This window comes from Monomorium pharaonis, chromosome 8 (genome assembly GCF_013373865.1).
Source record: "Monomorium pharaonis isolate MP-MQ-018 chromosome 8, ASM1337386v2, whole genome shotgun sequence".
Classification (NCBI taxonomy): domain Eukaryota; kingdom Metazoa; phylum Arthropoda; class Insecta; order Hymenoptera; family Formicidae; genus Monomorium; species Monomorium pharaonis.
The window spans coordinates 16642731-16664180 of NC_050474.1; the positions used below are offsets into that span (position 1 = coordinate 16642731).

Consider the following 21450-nt stretch of genomic DNA (forward strand, 5'->3'; position numbering starts at 1 on the left):
TCCTCGATGGCGCGGAGGAACTCTATAACATGTGCTCTCCCCTGAAGGTTTACGGTAAAGATTACTCATCCGGTACCGGGACTGACCTACTTATTGTTGCGACACTAGACGTGCGTTTAACGATCGTTCGGAATTATAAGCTAATCGATGATATTGTTTACCCTAGAAAATAAATCTTTTTTTAACCTGAATTTCTTCTTTTTTCTCTTTCCCCCTTTTCCTCTCTTTTATGTTACTATAATTATATAATATTTATTATTATTACAATTATGTATATGAAAGATATTAATGATAATATCCATTATACAGTATTGCGCTTAAAAACTTAAAATTATCTAAGCAAAAATAATAAAAATATACTATTATACATGTAAACATATTATAAATGAATACAAAGATAAGATTTAAATAATAGTAAGTGAAAACTGATCAATAAAAATTTTATATGTATATGAACAGGAGAGTTATCTATTAATCAACGCGATTTGTAGTGTTTGATAATAATTTTATGTGTATTTTTATATGCAAATTAGGCGTCACGTTCTATCAATTTTAAACAGTCCTAAATTGGGACTAAGATACGTAATAACATAAATTAAATTGACAAACAATTTAATAATATTAATACTAATGAGCATTTTAGAACATTGTAAAGAATTTATTGTAAAAAATGATTTAATTTTAAATTTATCTAGATAAAAATATGTATGAAATACATACATATTGTAGATAATTTTAAGATAACATCGCTATTAAGCAAAATAATTTTGGTTATAAAAGCAATACACTAAATTTTCATAAGTAAAAACTCTTTTATTAGTCAACAATCTGGCCAATTTTTTATTCGTTAATTTAAATAGCATAACGTTTCGACCTTAGTTTTAGGTCCTTTTCAAGTGTAAAATTCCAAAGATACAAATTACGGAAATTCAGGAAAACGCAACAAATTCACGAGTTAGTACCAACATAATCATTCTTTATGTTCTAAAAAACAACGATGTTAATGTGAATTTCTGAGGATATTTAAGAGATAATTAAGAATAGAAGCACAACTATATAACTATAAAAACTTATGCGTTTCTTTTGTTGTAGACAATTAATGCAATAATATCAGCAAAGTCTTAAGCCGCAAACTTCGTTAGACATACATGAAAAATTGGCTGTTTAACGACGCGTCTGTACATTAACGCGGTCAAATTTTAAATGAGCGTTGGGAAAAACAATATTAGAGACGCGGTCATTATGGCTCATTTACAACAAAAACAAGTTTATGTCGAGTTAATAATGCTATTGTGTATGTCACTCAAATTATCCGTATCTTTTCGGAGATTGATTGCGTAGGGGGTCCTTTATTATAAAAATCATTTCAGCAATCACGTTTTCTCCGATTCTTTTCTGAATGTAAAATTTTGATGTTTTCCATTTAAAATTATAATTGTATTCAGTACGGTGTTTATTGACGACCGAGTGATTGCTGTCATATTTCTTAATATCATTACAATGTTCTTTAATACGCGTGTCCAAATGTCGCTTTGTTTGCCCTATGTATTTAACATCGCAATTCTCGCACTCTATACAATATACAAGCTCTTTCCTATTTTTTTTTCTCTATTACATCTTTTCCTCTTTTTATCAAACAATCCAACTTTTTGGGACTGGTGAAAACGGTGTTTAATCCCAATGTATCCAATCTAGGGCTTATCCCCTCACTATAGCTCTTTACATATGGTAACGTGATGCATTTTTTAAATCCACCTTCTCCGTTAATGTGTTCTTGTTTGTTAATCTGATTGTTATTTAAATTAACGAATAAAAAACTGGTCAAATTGTTGACTAATAAAGGAGTTTTTACTTATTTTTATTCTTTCACTGGTGATTGACTGGTTAAATATAAGATTAATACAATCATGAGTGGACAGAGCAATTTTGCTATCTAATAACAGGTTTTATAATAGTAACTTACAAATTGTTAAAGATATTTTATTGAATAATAGTTTTTCCCACGCAATAATCAATGTGAACAAAAAATTAATGGAATTGAGAAATCAGATTAACAAACCAGAACACATTGATAGAGAAGGTGGATTTGATTTTAAAAAATGCATCACTTTACCATATGTAAAGAGCTTTAGTGAAGAGATAATCCGTAGATTGGATAAATTGGGATTAAACACCGTTTTCATCATCTCCAAAAAGTTGGATTGTTTGATAAAAAGAGGAAAAGATGTAATAGAGAAAGAACATAGGAAAGAACTTGTATATTGTATAGAGTGCGAGGATTGCAATGTTAAATACATAGAGCAAACAAAGCGACATTTGGGCACGCATATTAAAGAACACTGTAATGATACCAAAAAACATGACAGCAATTATTCGATCGTCAGTAAACACCGTACTGAATACAATCATAATTTTAAATGGAAAACATCAAAATTTTACATTCAGAAAAGAATCGGAGAAAATGTGAGATTGCTGAAATAATTTTCATAAAAAAGGAGGACCCCCTACGCAATCAATATCCGAAAAGATACGGATAATTTGAGTGACATATACAATAGCATTATTAACTCGACATAAACTTGTTTTTGTTGTAAATGAGTCATAATGACCGCGTCTCTAATATTGTTTTTTCCAACGTTCATTTAAAATTTGACCGCGTTAGTGTACAGACGCGTCATTTAACAACCAATTTTTTATGTATGTCTAACGAAGTTTGCGGTTTAAAACTTTGCTGGTATTATTGCATTAATTATTTACAACGAAGGAAACGCATAAGTTTTTGTAATTGGTTGCGCTTCTATTCTTAATTCTCTCTTAAATATCTCGAGAAATTCACATTATCATTGTTTTTTAGAACATAAAGAATAATTATGTTAGCACTGTGTGGGAAAAACTATTATTCAATAAAAAATCTTTAACAATTTGTAAGTTACTATTATAAAACCTGTTATTAGATAGCAAAATTGCTCTGTCCACTTATGATTGTATTAATCTTATATTTAACCAGTCAATCACCAATCAAAGAACTCATGAATTTATTGCGTTTTCTTGAATTTTGACAATTTGTACCTTTAGAATTTTACACTTGAAAAGGACTTAAAACTAAGGTGGAAACGTTGTGCTATTTAAATTAACGAATAAAAAACTGGCCAGATTGTTGATTAATAAAGGAGTTTTTACTTATTTTTATTCTTTGACTGATGACTACAAGGACTTTAATATTTTACTAAATTTTTATTCATAAATCTACCTAACAAATAATTTTGTATGATACTTATATTTGCAATCCACAATTAAAAAGGTAATTTATTGGAATCGATGACAATGACATATAATTTAATTATTTGATAAATGGATAAAAAATGTTTTTCAACGGCAAAGGACGTTTTAAAATTAATAGGGTTTATTTTTTAACGTTTTAAAATTAAAATCAGGATATTTTAAGGACAAAGTTATTTTGTCAACACGCTCGAGCATTAACACACATACAAAGCATTAAAAATATATTAACTTTTTAATGCCTTTGTCATACTTAAATAAAATACTATTTTATGTTTAATTTAAAAATGAATATCGTCAGGTCCGATCAACGACTTGATAAGCAGATATCTTACCACCACTAACGGATCCTGACATCGACAATGGGAAAGGGGGGAGGGATTCTTATATCATCGTATAGGTATTACACATATCAGACACACTGTGAATCGTGCATAAAAATTTAATCCTTTAACCTTTTCAGAGGCGGTGGGAAGTATACTTCCCATCTCATTTTCTTTGGTTTTTTCGATATAACTAAGATCTGTTGCATCGCATAATCGTGAAATAAACTGTTCTATACTTGTTAATGATAGAACTATGCACTACTATAGTTTTACATCAATCATGCATTTTGCAATTGTTATTAAACAATAACGAAAAATGTTCTTTTTTCACGATAAATTCGTTCTAGAAGCCTCTTAAATATTAATAAACATCTAGACCATAATTTTAGATTCTAGAGATGACGAACTAAGTCATATTAAGTTGAAGTTGCAGAAAGTATATTGTTACTATTTTGTATTCAACAAAATATATTGCAAAAATGCTATTTTCAGCATATGAAATTGATTCATTTACTTAATTTATAAGTCAGTTGTATAGAATTTCGTATTTAATGGTTATTTGGGTTGCTGATTATGAAAATAACTTGAAAAATGTAAAATTCAAAATGGCGGCTACAAAATATCGAATAAAATGATTTCACAAATATAATTCCGAGAATTTTTTATTGAAAATTATGCATTTTAGTAAAAAACCAAAAAAACTTTTTATTACAAAGTTTATGAAAAATATGACTATATTTTTTTTATCCCCGAATTTTGAATTTTTATGTTTGATGTCCGCCATATTAAATCCGCCATTTTGAATTTTTAAATTTTGACCTTGCATTCTGTTTTAGCATGATCTAAAACATACATATGCGACAAGATCTATCTGACATAATTGCTAGAAAAAATGTGCCTCTTAAAGGATTAAGGACGGGAAAACCATTTTTTATACTTTATTTTTAGCATAATAACTTTTAATGTATTCGGCCTAGAAAACAAATTAAAGTACCATTTCTGAAAGGAAAAAGTCTGCTCTTTGGTTCCATCAGAATTGACCTACGATGCGAATGATAAAAATAATAATGTTATAGCGAGTTTTTTTTAAGCTAAATTTACACTTTTTTTTTAATCCGCTTTTTTAAATGAGAAAACGTTTTGTTAGAGCATCACGATCACGCTTAAAAATGGCGTGGATATCTACTCTCATAAACCACATTAAAGTTTTAAAATTCAATATGGCAGCTTCAAGATGGCACCTTACAATTTGATATTTTTGAATAATTCCTTTGGAATTCTTTGACGTTTTTTTTTTTTAACTTTAAATACAGAAGTTGTAGCAAATGAAAAAGGGCATTCAATGATTGATCTTGAACTTGACTTTCAAGATTATTTCAAGATCATAAAAATTTTTTTTTTTTGTTTAGCGAGGGGTGCCTAGGGTGCTATCTAGTACATAAGTTTGTACTAAACAACAAGGGCAATGACGTATTTTAAGTGAAAAATTTACATTTTGGACTTTGCGTCGCGATATCTTCGTTCGTAAAGAACGTAGAGAAAAAATGAAAACGGTTTTCTTATATAAATCAAACCCAAGCTTTTGATTGAGTTTAGACTCAATTGGTTCAACCATTATTGAGATCTGATAATCTCGGGTGCTCGCAAGTCGAGTACTTGAGTAATATACGGTTGTCTCGCGCTGTGCGTTTACTTGGCGCGAGACACTATTATGTCTCTTGATATACTAAGCGAGTAAAAGTAGATTTTTTCATAAATATTCATGACATTCGTCCTTTGCGTTTTGCAGGAGGATGCTGCGGCTCCATGAGAAAGAGGACCATTGTTGGTGGATATGCGTTCACCTGGTGGTTTGTCACCGATGTTCAGCGATTGTCATTGGAAGTGATGACTTTGAACCCAGTATGTGAGAGCGTGGAAACAGCGCAGGGAGTACCACTAACGGTCACCGGCGTGGCACAGTGTAAAATCATGAAGGCCGACGAATTGTTACACACTGCCAGTGAACAGTTTCTTGGGAAAAGCGTTCACGAGATTAAGTCCACGATCCTATCCACCTTAGAAGGTCATCTTCGAGCTATACTGGGTACATTTGGTCATTTTCTACGTTTTATTTTATAAGAGGGCTAATTAATACTTTTTTATTTACGTAGTTGTTACACAATTGTTTGTAAAACATTTTAATAAATACAATTATAATTGTGACCACTCATCTTTCAATGTATATATAGAGCTTTCTTAGACTTGGAAATAAATTCTAATAGAATCTTGTTAAAAGAATCGTAATTACTGACATTACAGGATATAAAATTCTGATTGACAGTTATTTAGTTATGGGGTTTTAAGGTTATGGGATTGTGGAGTTGATGGGATATATGATTATGGGGTTTTGTTTGGGTTTTTTTTTTTAATTCTATTTTTAGCCTATTTTTTGAGGTTACGAAAAAACCGGACATGATGGGGTTATTTGGACTCCGGATTCGGTTTCAGCATGCTCGATTACATATAGTAAGGTCCCAGATAGCCAAATGAAGGCAACGTGTTGTCATTTTGCTGTCACTTATTCCCTATTAATTTCATCAAACTAAAGCCAAGGTGTTTCCTCAAACTGTCTGTTGTTCTGATATTATGTGAAATTCTGCGTTAGAATTCAACAAACTGACGGCAAGTTATCAACATGCATGCACATTTGCTGTCAATGTGATACGTTTATTATTGATCAATGCATGCACTTACAATTTCATAAACTCATGAAGGTTATTTGCCCTCCTGATGCTAACTTTGTTCCACGTTAAATTACAATGACAGCAAATTGTGGGCAAGTATACAACATACATGCAGTGCATTAATTTGCCCGATATGTTCAATCTCGCTTGGCTATCTGGGGTGGGTCAGGTCCCCGCAAACAAAAATTCAATTTTTTTGTGGAGCTGTGTAATTCTTTAATTACTTAGATCTACTTCTGCTTGAATTTTTTGCCATCAACGAAAGTTCCGAGTAATTTGCGTGAAAAGATTAACATAGCCTACTCTCAGTTGGTGCGTGATGACAACTTTGACCCCTCATATCTCAGCAATAAGAAGTAAACTTAATTTGAAAATCTCAGAGGATTAATGTCTTATGATAAATTATTTATCATTTAGCGTCAAATTTAAGTCCGAATTTAAAGATGACGAAACAGGCAATTTTTAAGGTTACCTTTTCCTGTTATTATATACTAAAAATTTCTCTATTATAAAAAAATATGTGTGAAAAAGATTATAGTAGAGTTGGACACGAATGCACAATCTCAAAATATTTAACGCAACGTTTAGTTCGCTGCGCGATGTCACGGCCGCTACTTGACGATTGCTTTGCTGTACTAATGGTAATAGTGCATGCTAAACTTTTAAGCCATGATTTTTCAAAAATGATTGAGAAGTTTTCTTTAATCATTTGTTACTTCTAGATTCATACCACATTTCTACAAAATTTTATTACAATTGGTAATCCGAAGGTTTAAAGTTTTCCTTGTTACTCAAATTGAGTATCTTGCGATTTATTTTTATGTATACTTGAAACATATGAGAAACTTTTAAAATTAATTTGGAGAATTTTGTACCATAATGTCAATAATTTAGGATCTTCTTAACGGGATGGTGGACTGCCTCTCAAACTTGATCGAGATCAATAATGTAGAGTCATTCGTGCACATCATTAATGAGATTTTGTATATATTTCTTTTATAGATTTAGAAATTCTTTTCCAGAATTAAAATACATATATTAATATTAATCTGTGAATTAAACTAGTGCTCTGTTTCTGTCCTCGGACTGCTTCGGACCGATTCCTCACTCACACATATGTACAAAATTTTCTCTGAGGCTTTTTTCTCATACCAAAGCTTCTAGCTCATTTCTGCAAGCATTTTATTATTCTTTCATGTAATAAGATTAGTGCGTACTAGTTATTTGTACGTACAGAGTCTTTAAAACTTATGTGTTACAGATGAAAGACACGAGACGACTGCACAAAAGTATAATTTTTTAACTTTTTTTGTTTTTTACATGAAATTGTAGGCAGGCACTATTTGTTATTGTCTACGCTTTAATTCTAGAGAAGGATTTTTAATTCTATGAAATTAGTAAAAAAATAAGTCTAATTAAAAATAATAACGTTCAATCGGTAAAACAGACGACTCCAGCATCCCGTTAAACGTTAATATTCTATATTTGTAATGTACATATCTATAAAGTATACTTTATAGATATTAGAAGTTTTTATAGATATTAGAAGTTGTCATCTTATTTTTTATTGTATTAAATTGTATCTTATTTGATAAGAAAATTATCATACAAAAAATAATTATCTACTATTTTCTAAAATTATTTTAATTCCAAGAACTTGTTGAAAGGAAATAACGTTTTTTCTCAGGAACACTCTCTGTGGAGGAAGTCTATAAGGATCGAGATCAATTTGCGGCTCTCGTGCGAGAAGTCGCCGCGCCTGACGTCGGTCGCATGGGTATCGAGATCCTTTCATTTACGATAAAGGACGTTTACGATGAGGTTCAATATTTAACATCGCTTGGTAAAGCCCAAACGGCCGCTGTTAAAAGAGATGCTGATGTAGGCGTCGCCGAGGCAAATAGAGATGCCGGCATTAGGGTATGTCTTCACTTATACAAATTTTATTATTGTGACTAAACAGTGTTTTCAATAATAAGATTATTAGCGACCAGAGAAAATCGAGAAAAACCGAAAAAAACTAGAGAATCAAGAAATTTGTTAACCTAAAACAAAATTAAATTACATCGCCATGATAGGTGCGGATTAAGTTTTGCAAATTATTTTCAGTAGATTTTTGGTATTAAATACGAATCTGGCAATTTTTCTCTGTCACTTCAAGTTTCTAAGAAACTTAAAAATAAATATGTAAAAAACAAAATTTTAAGCAGCTTATAATTAATAAATTAAAGCAGTTTGGAAATTGCATGAAAGCTAAAATAAAAATTTGAATGACGTATTTTAAGATACACAAAATAGTAATTTATGAGCGGTAACCTATCGTTATAGTTGCAATGCTCCAATAGGGAAGTATGTGTGAGTGTCTATGTTCTGCTTACAGATAGGTAAGGCAGGCTACTTCACATTCCGTTTTTTGTTTTTTACTTTTCCATTTTATCTAAATTTTTTTGTTTTTTCTATTCATATATAATATAACCTTTATATATAATATACGATGGTGACCGATGTTATATTGTAATAAAAATTATTGTTATATTGTATTAAAAATTAAAAGAAATATTGTAATATTATTTTAAAATTTGTTAAGTTTATTTTTTACATTATTTAATTAATTTTTTTATTATTTTCAAATTATTATATAATTAAATTTTATTTTTTAACTCTTTGCAGCATGGTGTAAAGTATATTTTACACCTAAACAAATTGAAAAAAGAAGTTCTTCACTTCCGATTTCTCTGAAACTTCATATCTTAAGATTTTGGATATCGCTGATTCTAAAAATAAAATCGGAATTTTAAAATTTCTGATAGTTTTTTCAATATAGCGGTTCCAATTTTGTGAAAATCATATGTGATGTAAAATCCATTGTAAAATAAATTGCTTCTATGTTCTGTCACAAACAATATTAGAAAACATTTACATTTGAAATTTGCATTTGATACAAATAAATATTTCATATTTAGGAAATGAAATAAACGAAATTCCGAATTATGTTATGAGAGGAAAGAGAATAGAGGAAAGAGGAAAGTGAAGGAATCGAAGTAAACAAGTAATAAACCATTTTATTATTACAAATTGCATTTTAAATAAATCTTTCAAAAACTTTTAGAGTAGATATTCGAAATGGCCACCACCTATTTCAATACAAAGCTGAGCACGACCAATCAAATTTTTTCTCATCATAAGTCGGAATTTTGTTCATTTCATTTCCTAAATATGAAATATTTATTTACATCAAATGCGAATTTTAAATGTTTTCTAATATTGTCTGTAACAGAATTTTTTGAAAAGAAGTTTTGGAAATGTTTGTCGACTGTTTTTAATATTATTTGATTGGATAATTTAATATTATTTTTATTTGTTAATTTATTTATACATAAAACGTATTTCAGAAACACATACCTTTTATATTGACATAAATGATGTTTTATCAAATTTGCAACTGATATTATTTCTTGTTAATTAAATTGGACTCGATTTAAGAATACAGCAATAGATGTTAATAGAGATCTCTCAGATTTGTACGATTTGTATAATACTCGTTCGTGCCATTTAACGATACTCGTCAAAGCGTCTGGTCGGCCGTTTGGTTGCGCCATGCCTGACGGCGCGAGCTTCACGGCCTGTGATTGGAAAGTTTCAAAAGCTCACCATTTAAAAACTATTGATCCCTCAACATTTTGCTACTGACATTTTTGTCGCAGTTTTCCATGAGGAATACGTAAATACCAACTCTTGCGGTTGATCTGGAACACCATGTATCTGACGATAACGCACGATCTCTCACAATATAATTTTTTTTTGTTTCACGATAGGAAGCGGAATGCGAAAAATCGGCGATGGATATAAAATATAACACTGATACGAAGATAGAGGACAACGCAAGATTATACCAATTGCAAAAGGCTAATTTCGATCAAGAAGTAAATACAGCGGTAAGTCTATTCTTGACGAAATACGAATTATTAATGAAAAACAAACTTTTGGTAAAAATTTTTCTTGGACTTTTTCATATAATTTTTTGGAATATTTTAGAAGTTTTTTTATGAATTTTATAACATTTTTAAAAAATTTATTATTTTTTAAAATTTGTGTACAAATTTTATAACATTTTAAGAGAATTTATCAAGTTTTTGGAACGAATTGGAATATTTTTCAGAAATAATTTCTAAAAATGTAAATATTTTTTAGTTTGTTCAGTAAAATTTAAAATTTTCAGATTTTTTAACAAAATTAAAAATTTTTAGACAATTTTAACAAAATTTAAATTTTTCAACACAATATTTATATAAACCTCCATATAAATACGCAAATAAAGATGTTTAGATTAATTTGAATTACAAATTAGGCAGATATTTGTGCTAATATTATATTTAATATCGTGTCAAATTTTTTTATTATATTTACTTTTATTTCGAAATAAGTCTCCAAAATTGTGTAATACTACTTTTTATTTTGATTATTTAATTATATAGAAAAGAAATAGAATTTTGCCCCGGCCCGTCGGCGGTATCTCATATTGTTCATTCGATCCCATTACAACAGAAAAAGAACTTTCGAAATACTTATGAAAATATATGAAAAAATATATTTTTTACAAATTTTCATACATGTAAATTTTAACATACTAGAACACTACATTGCGCGCGCTTCGCGCGCGCCATTTAACCTTATTGTATTGAACGTTGCACTTATTCTTCTTCTGTATTTACATTCAATTTATGTACAAATAATTTTATTCTGGAATGTTTTTTATTTATTCTTATTTCTTATTTCTTCTCTCTAAAACTCTCTTTCTCACTCGCTGTGTCTCCTTCTAATTACTTGCCAAACTCTCTTGCTCTATATTTTCATGTTGTTTAATATTAGTTTCACACACTTTAACCTGGCTTTATCGCTCTTTGGTTAGCGAGCACTGGCACTAAACTTGGAATAATTCTGATCGTATTATATTATTTCAGAAATTTTTATTTTAAAAAGTTCCGAGAAAAATTTTTACCAAGGGCGACCAATACTTATAATAAAGTCGATCATATTCACGTACATGTTCTACTTTATTGTTTTCAGAAAGCCGAGGCCCAGTTAGCTTACGAGCTTCAAGCGGCAAAGATAAAGCAACGGATACGAAATGAGGAAATACAGATAGAAGTTGTAGAGAGGCGTAAGCAAATCGAAGTCGAGGAACAGGAGGTCCGTCGAAAAGAACATGAACTCCAGAGCACAGTGCGATTACCAGCTGAAGCTGAATTCTATAAAATGGGAAAAATTTCTGAGGGAAAAAGGTAGAATTTTTACAACACTGTTATTGTCTCTCAGAGTTGTTCTTGAAAGATGTAATTTGTAATTTGTTTTTCTTTTCATCAACACGAAATTTTAAATACCATGTCTAATTATAGAACTCAAACTGTGAACGCAGCAAAAGCAGAAGCTGAGAAAATTCGATTGATTGGAGAGGCTGAGGCTCACGCTTTAGAAGCTGTCGGTATATCAGAGGCCGAACGGATGCGAATGAAGGCAGCGGTTTACAAGAAGTATGGTGAAGCGGCAATACTTAATATCACTCTGAATGCCTTACCAAAGGTAAATAATACATTCTGCAATACATCTTTTTGTTCAGGAGACAGGAATCGATTATGTGTCACAGATTTTGAATAGTGATTTTTAGAAAAAAGTGAAAATGGAAAATTTTTTAATACTATACCTCGTATTCAAAACGCGCTTCTAAAGATAGCGCGCTTTTTTGTTATTCTATTTTTATCGTTTAGTAAACAGTAAGTAAAACAAGATTAGAAAAAATAAGGTGACAAAAAATCAAGTTAATATCTTTATAAAAGCACTCTAACAAGTCTATGTATATTATAATACACTTATATTTCATAAGTAAAAAAAGAAGAAAGATACTGAATATATTCCGAACGGTATTAATTTAGCATATTTTTTGTTTTTAAATGTTGGCAATCACTTACAAGAGTACCTTGATGAATTCCAAAATACTTTTCGGTTTCGTTAAGTAGCAACCAATATTTAGAAAAAAGGTTAAATTAACATTGTTTAGAATATACTCCGAATATGGAATAAGTTTTTAATATGAGACATGGCAATATATCTGTTAATAGTGTTATCTAGATGGGTAACTATTCTGACTGTAGCCCATTATAAATTGTCAATGAAGGGTAGAGGTTTCGTATCCGAAGCTTCTTTCTAATGAAAGCAGAATAGAAATTTTTCAAAACACTATGTTGGATAAGTTATTCTTTTAATTTACTAGATAAGTTATTATATTTTGATCTGTTAAAAACAACTTTATACGTTCCAAAGTAAATGATTTTGAATTTTTTAATAATGTACTCTAATTCTACATTTAATAACAATCCAATTGCAAATTCATATTTTGTTTTATTATTGTAACGTGAATATTTTTCTATCAAAAATAAAATTTATTTATATGTGTTCTATTTTAAGCAACTTATTGTCAAAACAGCGAAAGAATCGAACTTTTTATTTTCTTATTTTTATATTTTTTATTAATTGTAATTTTATGATGTTGTTCTTGTGACAAATAAAAATACTTTATACTTAAGATGAAAAAAATATATTTTTCAAATCTTTAATAATATTTTTTAATACTTCTTAAACAAAAAGTATTCCATATTCGGTATCCTTCCTCACTCTCTTACTCTCGAATAACAACATAAAAAGAAGTTACTTTTAATAAAGCTGTGAATATATAACAATTAGCCCCATCCTATCCAAGTTGAGCCCACATATAGAATTGTCTTGCAGTAACGACGGTAATTTACGTTTACATTTACATTTATATTCCAAAATAGCTCATTAGATAGATAAATTATGTATTTTTACTGTGTTAACAACCTTCAAAGTAATATTAATATAGAAAAGAGAATTTTTTGCCAAATAATGAATTATGGTTTGATAATTAATTATGTATGACAGCATAAGTCATTCTCATATAACATTAGTAGTATTGTAGTAATGATGATAATTTTTCCTTGTACAGATCGCAGCTGAAGTCGCGGCACCATTAGCGAGAACAGAAGAAATTGTTCTACTCGGTGGAAGCGATGCGACCAGCGGAGAATTTACGCGTCTCGTTGGGCAAGTACCTCCAGCTGTACAAGCGCTGACTGGGGTAGATCTTTCGAAAGTAAGCTTTAATGTACAATTTTTTTTTCTTATTTGTCTCTTTGTAAATTTAGCTATAGTAAATAGCCCCAGTAAGAAATAACAGATCGAATATGGATCTTATATACCTGAATATGCTTTATATACTTGTGATTATCAGAAATTGATAAAATAAGAGAGTACAATATTTTGTGTCTTATTGGAGTGAGACCACTGGGCAAGCACGGACACAGTGCAATATTCACTGAAGTATATAATATTGCCATTTTTTGCAATATATACCATATAATTGACATATTTTATCATTTTTGTTATTTAAATAATGTAAATTTTAAGCCTATTAGAAGTTAGCCCTCCATTTTTTAAATTAACATATTTTGACAATTATGCTGAATTGTGCTAAGTTTATGCTTGTCTCTTAAAACCGTAATCTAAAATATAATAAAAATGGAAAAAAATATATTTTTTAGGTCAGCCCTCTACTTTCGGTTTTTTGCAATTTTCTCAATTGTGCTAAGTTGTGCTAAATTGTGCTAACATTGTGCCAAAGTATTACTTTGAAAAAATAACAACAAAAAAAATTACGATAAAAAACTAATTTCGAGTAATATTGACAACAATTGACATTTTTACATATATCGGTTACCTGATAAAAATAATATCGCATATCTGAGTTGTGCTAGCACAACTCAGCACAACTTCCGGTTTTTGCAGAACAACAATATAAAGGGCACTTTTATTCTTGAGTTCGACCCTTCGCGCAGCAGCTAGACTAGCACAACTCAGATATACAATATTATTTCCGTAGGATAATTGTAAACTCGTAATTTGGACTTAAAACTGCTGCGCGAAGAGTTGAACTCAAAAGTAAAGTGCCTTTTATATGTTCTACAGAAACTGAAAGTTATGCTGAGTTGTGCTAGCCTAGCACAACTCAGATATGCGATATTATTTTTATCAGATAACCGATATATGTAAAAATGTCAATTGTTGTTAATATCACTCGAAATTAGTTTTTTATCGTAACTTTTTTTGTTATTTTTTTCAAAGTAATACTTTGGCACAATGTTAGCACAACCTAACACAACTTACCACAATTAAGAAAATTGCAAAAAACCGAAAGTGGGAGGCTGACCTTAAAAAAAATCGTTTTTTTTTCCATTTTTTATTGTATGTTTTATATTAAGATTTTAAGAGACAAGCACAATGTAGCACAAACTTAGCACAATTCAGCACAATTGTCAAAATATGTTAATTTAAAAAATGGAGAGCTAAATAAGCAAATTTTACATATGCAAATTAACAATGTACGAATTACAAGATTTAGTAAATTATTAGATGTACAACTTATTTTTAATTTACATTTAACCAACAACAACAGCAACTACTCAAATTTCCATTTTTTCCGCCGTAGTTTTAATGCGCTACTCTTAACTTTAAAATATAATAATTAACGATGCCGTTAGATCTTAAAACGGTGAGAACAATGTCGTTCGAAAAGTAATAAAAGCATCCTTTTCGGATTTCTGAAGAAAAATGCTGACAAGACTAAGAAAATTATTTTCTTGGCTTTAGGTGAAAATGTATTTTTCAGTATGTGTAAAAAGTGATTCCAAAGTTTCTGGATGGCAATTTCCTGGATTTCAATCTCTAAGATGAAGAACGCCCTAAAAAAATTAAAGACAAAGAATTGGAACACAAATTTTTACAAAAAATTTTCATCAAATTTAATTAGAACTTACAAATGCACTTGCAGTGATCCAACAAGTCATTTCGAAAGGTCCATATAAATTTGATAGGGTTCCAAAGGTGGGGTTAGGTTTCATATATATTCAGTTTTGAAAACAAAGAAAGATTTTTTTATATCAAGATCCTTTTGATATCAAGATTCCCGCTATCAAGATTCCAGAACAGAGACTTTTTGCACAAATTATTGATTGATAATAAAAAATAGGTACTCTTTATTATCTCAAGAGGCGAAAATTATGGGTTTATTTGGTGAGCTATCGACCAGCAAAGTATTATTTATTATAAATAATTTATTATAAGTTGTGCTAAAACCTGACGAAACTTTTAATAGAATTTGACTGAAGTTTTAATTTTGGTTTCGATTACGGTCATTTTCAGCAAAAAATCGAACTTTTAGCTTGATTTCAGTTTCGATTGAAATTGAGAGAAAATTTCAATATACCTAAACTGAAATTGTACAGTTTGCAACACATTAAACTAATATTTCATTCTAAAAATATTATTTAATTATTTAATTCCAAATATATTATTGTATTCGTGTCGTACAACAAACTTGTCAGACATTATTGATTGTGGTTATAAGGTAGAATATTTCTAGAGATTCGAAACTTCTCTGTTTTGAAACTAATAATTAATACGTTTAAAAAATTTGTCAATTTATGAAATATCAATCTTAATCGATTCCAATTTTAACGTGATCTTCTTTATTCTTCTTTAATCGCCAAGTGGCACCTAAAATGTCTCATAAATATAATCTTCCCAACTTTTACTTTTATATCATAATATAAAATTAATTTTAATTATATATAATAGTTACTAAATTTATTGTTAAATTTTAAAAAGGCATCTTAAGTATTTTTTACAAGATCTCGTAACTGCGATTTTATCATTTTAAAATTTATTTAAATAATTTTATTTTAGGAGATATTAAAGATAATTATGTATAGTAATGTGTAATTAAATAAAAACTTATTTTAAAACTGTATATGTGAATTTCCAAAAAACAAATAATTTCAGTCAAACACTGAGGCTGCGTTCTCTTTGGCGCTTACAATACTTGTAAGCATCATTTGTCCTTGTTTAATCATGGATCAATTACAAAGATGAAATAAAGCTCACAGTGCTGTAAGCACCAAACAAAACGCAGCCTATCTGTTAATTCTGAGCGTTGCCAGCAATAATTGGTTAGATTGTACAAAAAAGCTTTTTACTCACACTGGAATAAGGAAGCTAATTTTAATGCACGACAGTACGCGATTGTACACGGTAAAAACAATCTTGGAAATTATCTCCAATATGGGCTAAGAAATTCTTTCTCACGCAGCGTATTCTCCAGGCTTCCTAGATTACCATCTTTTTCCATTTCTCCCTTCACTCTTCAATAGGAAAAAATTATGCCAAAATTACTGTACAAAAAATTTCGTATTTTTGTGCATAAATTTCTGCAATTTATACAGATTTTTGTACAAAGTTTTTGCCTTCAGAATTTTTCTACAGAATATTTTGCATAATTTTATGTAATGTTTTCTGAAGGCGAAAACTTTGTACAAAAAACTGCAGAAATTCATACACAAATATATACAATTTTTTATGCAGTAATTTTTGCATAAAATTTTTCCTATGGGCTGCAACATCACCTGATTGACTTTCAATTGAAATTTCCCAAGGAAATCGACAAAAGCATCGACGATTAATTAAAAACTACCATCTTTTTTTCAAAGTTGATTTCCTAATCAGTTATCCGAAAGATGCTAAAAGTATGTAAAAAGTTGTGAAGACTATTTCGAAGAGTGACAGATTTTTTTAAATATTTTTTTAATAAATAATTTTTTTGAAATTTTTCAATGAAATTTAGAATTAAGTTGTACATTTAATATAAAGCCACATACATCACATATATGAATAGATTTGTTAGTTTTTTTTTTTTTAATACATGATGTATAACAATACACCTGTTGTCTTTATATCTAAAGGAAAAGGATTCAGGGATATAAGATCTATGGATCGAAAAGACAAACATCAATGTTAATTATGATTGTTAATAAGCATTTCAATTAAATGAAAATATATTTTTATTAAGTATAGTATTTTTTTATAAAAATACTAGATTCATTAAAAGTGGAAGTCAATCACTCGAGAGATAATTGGGAATAAAAAAACAAGGAAAAGAATTGATATAAACATAGGTTCGGAAATGCGTTGTTTTCGAGTTTATCGCCATTTTATGTTAAAATTGCTTTCAAATTTTTTCTTAAGAAAAGAAATAATTTTTATGAGTTTTATAATAAAAAAGATAATTACATAATTAAAGGGATGCTAAACCAAAGATCGAACTCCGATGGGACAGCGCTATCTTCTACACATATAAAAAATTAAAAATATTAAATGTACTGAATGGTAATCAAATAATACCACTAACTATAGTATCATATTGGTTTAGAAGACGTATTAAAAATACATGCATATACATGTAGTAATGATTTTTTGTTACATTCAATTTGTTACATTATATGTTAGAATACATTGTATTCTTTTCAAAGATATCGTAATTTTGTTATCACATTGCAGATATTTAATTAGAGAATCTACTTTTTAAATGAATCTGTGGATATTCCTGGCAGATGAAAAAAGTCTTCGATTGATTCAATTATCTTTTCACGGCCCCATCGATAGGCCGTACACATACATATACATTGTATATGTATGTATTGTATATCACATTATAAAACTCATGTTATAAAATCATTTCTTCTTTCAATTTTGAAAAAAAAATCAAAAGCAAAGTAATTTCAAATTTTAAAATAAAAATAATACTCGAAATAATAAGGCATTTCCGAACTTATGTTTATATCACATTTTTTACGTAAGAAACTTTAATAAATGCAATTAATATTCTTTTATATGCAGGTGCTAGGAAAAATACCAGGCGCAAAGTAATGCCGAGCAACTTCAAGGATGACGACTAGGCGAATAAATTTGGAACAGATTTGAAAAAGGGGCAAAATCTATACTGCCAAAGGTTTCTCTGCTACTCTCATCTATTGACAACAAACTCTCCGTTTTTTTTCTCTTTCTGAATTTTACTCTACCTCAAGCTTAGTCGAAATACCACCACGCATACCAACGAGCAGGCTTTTTTATCCCACGAAATAAATATATTCGTGTTGCTCGCGTCGTATTCGCACGTTCCTTATCTCAAACACGATACATACGTGAGCATCGATAATGTTGCATTTTGTTTAGTGTACATCGATTATGTAATCGTGATTGAGAGAACGAGGCGATTAATATAATTTTGAATTACAGCTGGCTACATAAAATATACGTTTACATACACGAGAAAAACACGACAATCCTTCAAAGGTTTCAATATACTGTTCCAATTATAAATATTGTATTCTAAAATGTGTGAAAAGTAGCACTGCCCACGGCCGTGCCTAAAAACGATTAAAAATGTAATGCAAATACGACTGTTTGCTACTGGAATGCATAAAGTGACGCGACATTTACACGGTGTAAAAGATACACATCTTTTATTTACTAGAAAGAGTAAAGGATTTCAATAAATAATGTTTGCTCATATATAAATCTTTTTCAAGAGCGTTTTCACTAATGCTTGCAACGCTGGAAACATTTTATCCTTGTGTTTATCAAATATTATACAAAAGCAAAAGATATTCACGAGTATCGGAGCGTGCTCCAAAAAACACATTTTACCATATACCAGAAATATATCGCGCTTCCACAATATTCCAAGCAAATTAGAAAAATAATTTTTAAAAAAATAAACAGGGAACTTAAGAAGGGAAATTGAATACATTGTAAATGTAAAAAGTCTAATTACGATACAAAATTAATAGTAAATACATCAAATAGGAAATAAGCCTAATAAATCACTGCCGAGATAAAAAATCCATTCTGCTGCTTTCACAATCGTAATATTTTCTGAACTATTTTTCTAAACAAATTATAATAAATACTTTGGATATATTTTAGAACATTAGATATGTACAGAATATATTTTGTCTTATAATTTGTAGTACAATGGAGAAAGAGATAATTTCAGAGATGAATATAATTGATAAACTTGGCAAAAATTTTTCTCAGAATTTTTCATATTTTAATTTATAAATATCTTTGAAAAACTATATACTTCAAGTCTTTCTCTCTTAAACTTTTTAAGTTTTTTAAATTTAAGTCTTTCTTTACCCTTTTTTGAAAAATTATAGAATATGCAAAATTTTATTATATTTTTTATATTTTATAATATTTTTTCAGAAATTTGTTTAAACAATAAAAAATTCTTAGAATATATCAAAGTTCACATGTATGAAGATTTTTAGAAAAGGTGTAGCATTTCCATATTTTGGAAATTTTTTTATAAATTATAAAATGAGAAATTTTTGAACATATTAGAGTTCATATATATGAATATTTCTAGAAAATATGTACTTCATATTTTTTATATATACTCTGAAAGAAGTCATTTTCTGTTGTAATAATACACGATATTGCTGAAAGACCGCGACGGAGCATTTTTTATTTCTTGTAATTAAAAACCTATATTGGATAAACCTAAAAAAAACAGCATTGTGACATTTTTTAACTATGGTATTTTTTTAACGAAATGATAATAAAATAATAAAGATAAATAGTGATCAGTGTTTTGAAAGTAAATTTACCAAAATTAGGAATTTACTTTGAAATAAAAGGAAATCCATTATTTTGAATTGTAAAGTATATTAAATATCGACATAAATATCTGTGTTTAGTAATTCAAATTGGACGAAATATGTTTGTTTGAGTATTTTAGGTATTACGTTGATCTGAAAGAAATTAAAAGTGTTCAGATTTTTTAAAATGTTTACTGACAAATGTTCCAATCTGTTCGGAAAATCTAAAAAAATTTCTAAAACTGTAATAAAATTTATACAGAAATTTTAAAAAATTATGAAAAATTGCATGAAAGATTCTGAGAAAAACTATTCATCAGAGTTAAACTATTCATCAGAGATATTAAAATTTTCTGACGTTTATCATTTTTTGTGACAATTGAAAAATGATTATCCTGTGAAACAAGTATTCTACTTATTTTTATTTTAATTCGGCTTGCCAATATATATGTCAATATATACACATTATTCTTTTTCTTGTTGTACATTAATTATTATATTATGATACACTTGTTTTACGCTTAAAAAAAGCAAATCGAAAAAATTACTCAGAAGAAATTTTTTCAAGTTTGTAAGTCAATTATTTGTGCTATCTCAATAATCAGTTTATGCATTCCATTTAAGAAAGTATTCTACTTTGTTGGATTGGAAGAAAGACTTATTTAGAAGAAATGTCTTTAAAAGAAAAATATTAAAATAATTAAGATGCAACTTTTTTATAGAATAATTGATTTTTGTAGATTATAAAGGCATTTTTTATTATCGTTCACCAATGATGATCTATAAATAATGTTAAATTAGGGACAGTAGAGCTCTCTGTGGAAGCGATTGAGAACTACTGATTGATCTGAAACAATTTCTTAATTTATATGAGTTCACATACCGATTAAATTAGAATCAATATTAAAAACTGAAAATTGAAAAAATTACAAAGAGGCAATCATTAAAAATAAAATATATTTGTTTTAGAAAATGCCACATAATCTACAAAAATTAATGAATATTTTTGTAAAAATTACATCTTAAGTATTTCAATATTTTTCTATTAAGAAATTATTGAAAACAGATCTTTTTTTCATTTCCAACAACGTAAACCTTCTTAACTCGTCAAAGTCGTTCGCAAGAAACAGCCACTAATTAATCAATATCGAAATTTAAAGCTTAAGTATAATTGATATGATTAAGAGCATTTCAATATTATTGTGTTCAATATAATTAAATAATTTTACAAAAGAGAAAAAGAAAGAATAGGATGTTTAATGCGATTCAGGAACTACGGTTTGCCGCCACTTGTAGTCGCTGTATATATTTAGAGTCACGTATGTATAATAGTGAAGAGTTTCTATCATCATGAAACAGGAGGAGGAAAGTGCGCTACGCGAGCGCAATTTAAAGAGAATACTTGACCGTATTAACGCGCGCGATATATTCTCAGTTGACCACGCATCGGAATCTAAAGCATTAAAGTAAAAAAAAAACAGTATTCCAAACTGAACAAGTGCCAATTTGTACTATATCGACTCCACTGATAGAGAAAACTGGATGATATAAATA

The 21450-nt window shown here is 28.9% G+C and overlaps 1 protein-coding gene across 2 annotated transcripts in view; it reads left to right on the forward strand.

The window, feature by feature from the left end:
- LOC105837411 (flotillin-2) overlaps positions 1 to 19087 on the forward strand; it is a 193132-nt gene extending 174045 nt beyond the window's left edge. The window contains exons 2-8 of one of the 2 annotated variants that reach the window (XM_036291256.1): positions 5395 to 5691; positions 8019 to 8251; positions 10147 to 10266; positions 11399 to 11613; positions 11728 to 11911; positions 13350 to 13496; positions 18131 to 19087. In XM_036291256.1, the coding sequence (XP_036147149.1) occupies positions 5395 to 5691; positions 8019 to 8251; positions 10147 to 10266; positions 11399 to 11613; positions 11728 to 11911; positions 13350 to 13496; positions 18131 to 18160 (1226 nt within the window). In that variant the 3' untranslated portion in view covers positions 18161 to 19087. The remainder of the gene's footprint in view (positions 1 to 5394; positions 5692 to 8018; positions 8252 to 10146; positions 10267 to 11398; positions 11614 to 11727; positions 11912 to 13349; positions 13497 to 18130) is intronic. The other variant, XM_036291257.1, reaches the window with a different exon arrangement.
- Positions 19088 to 21450: the final 2363 nt, after the last annotated feature.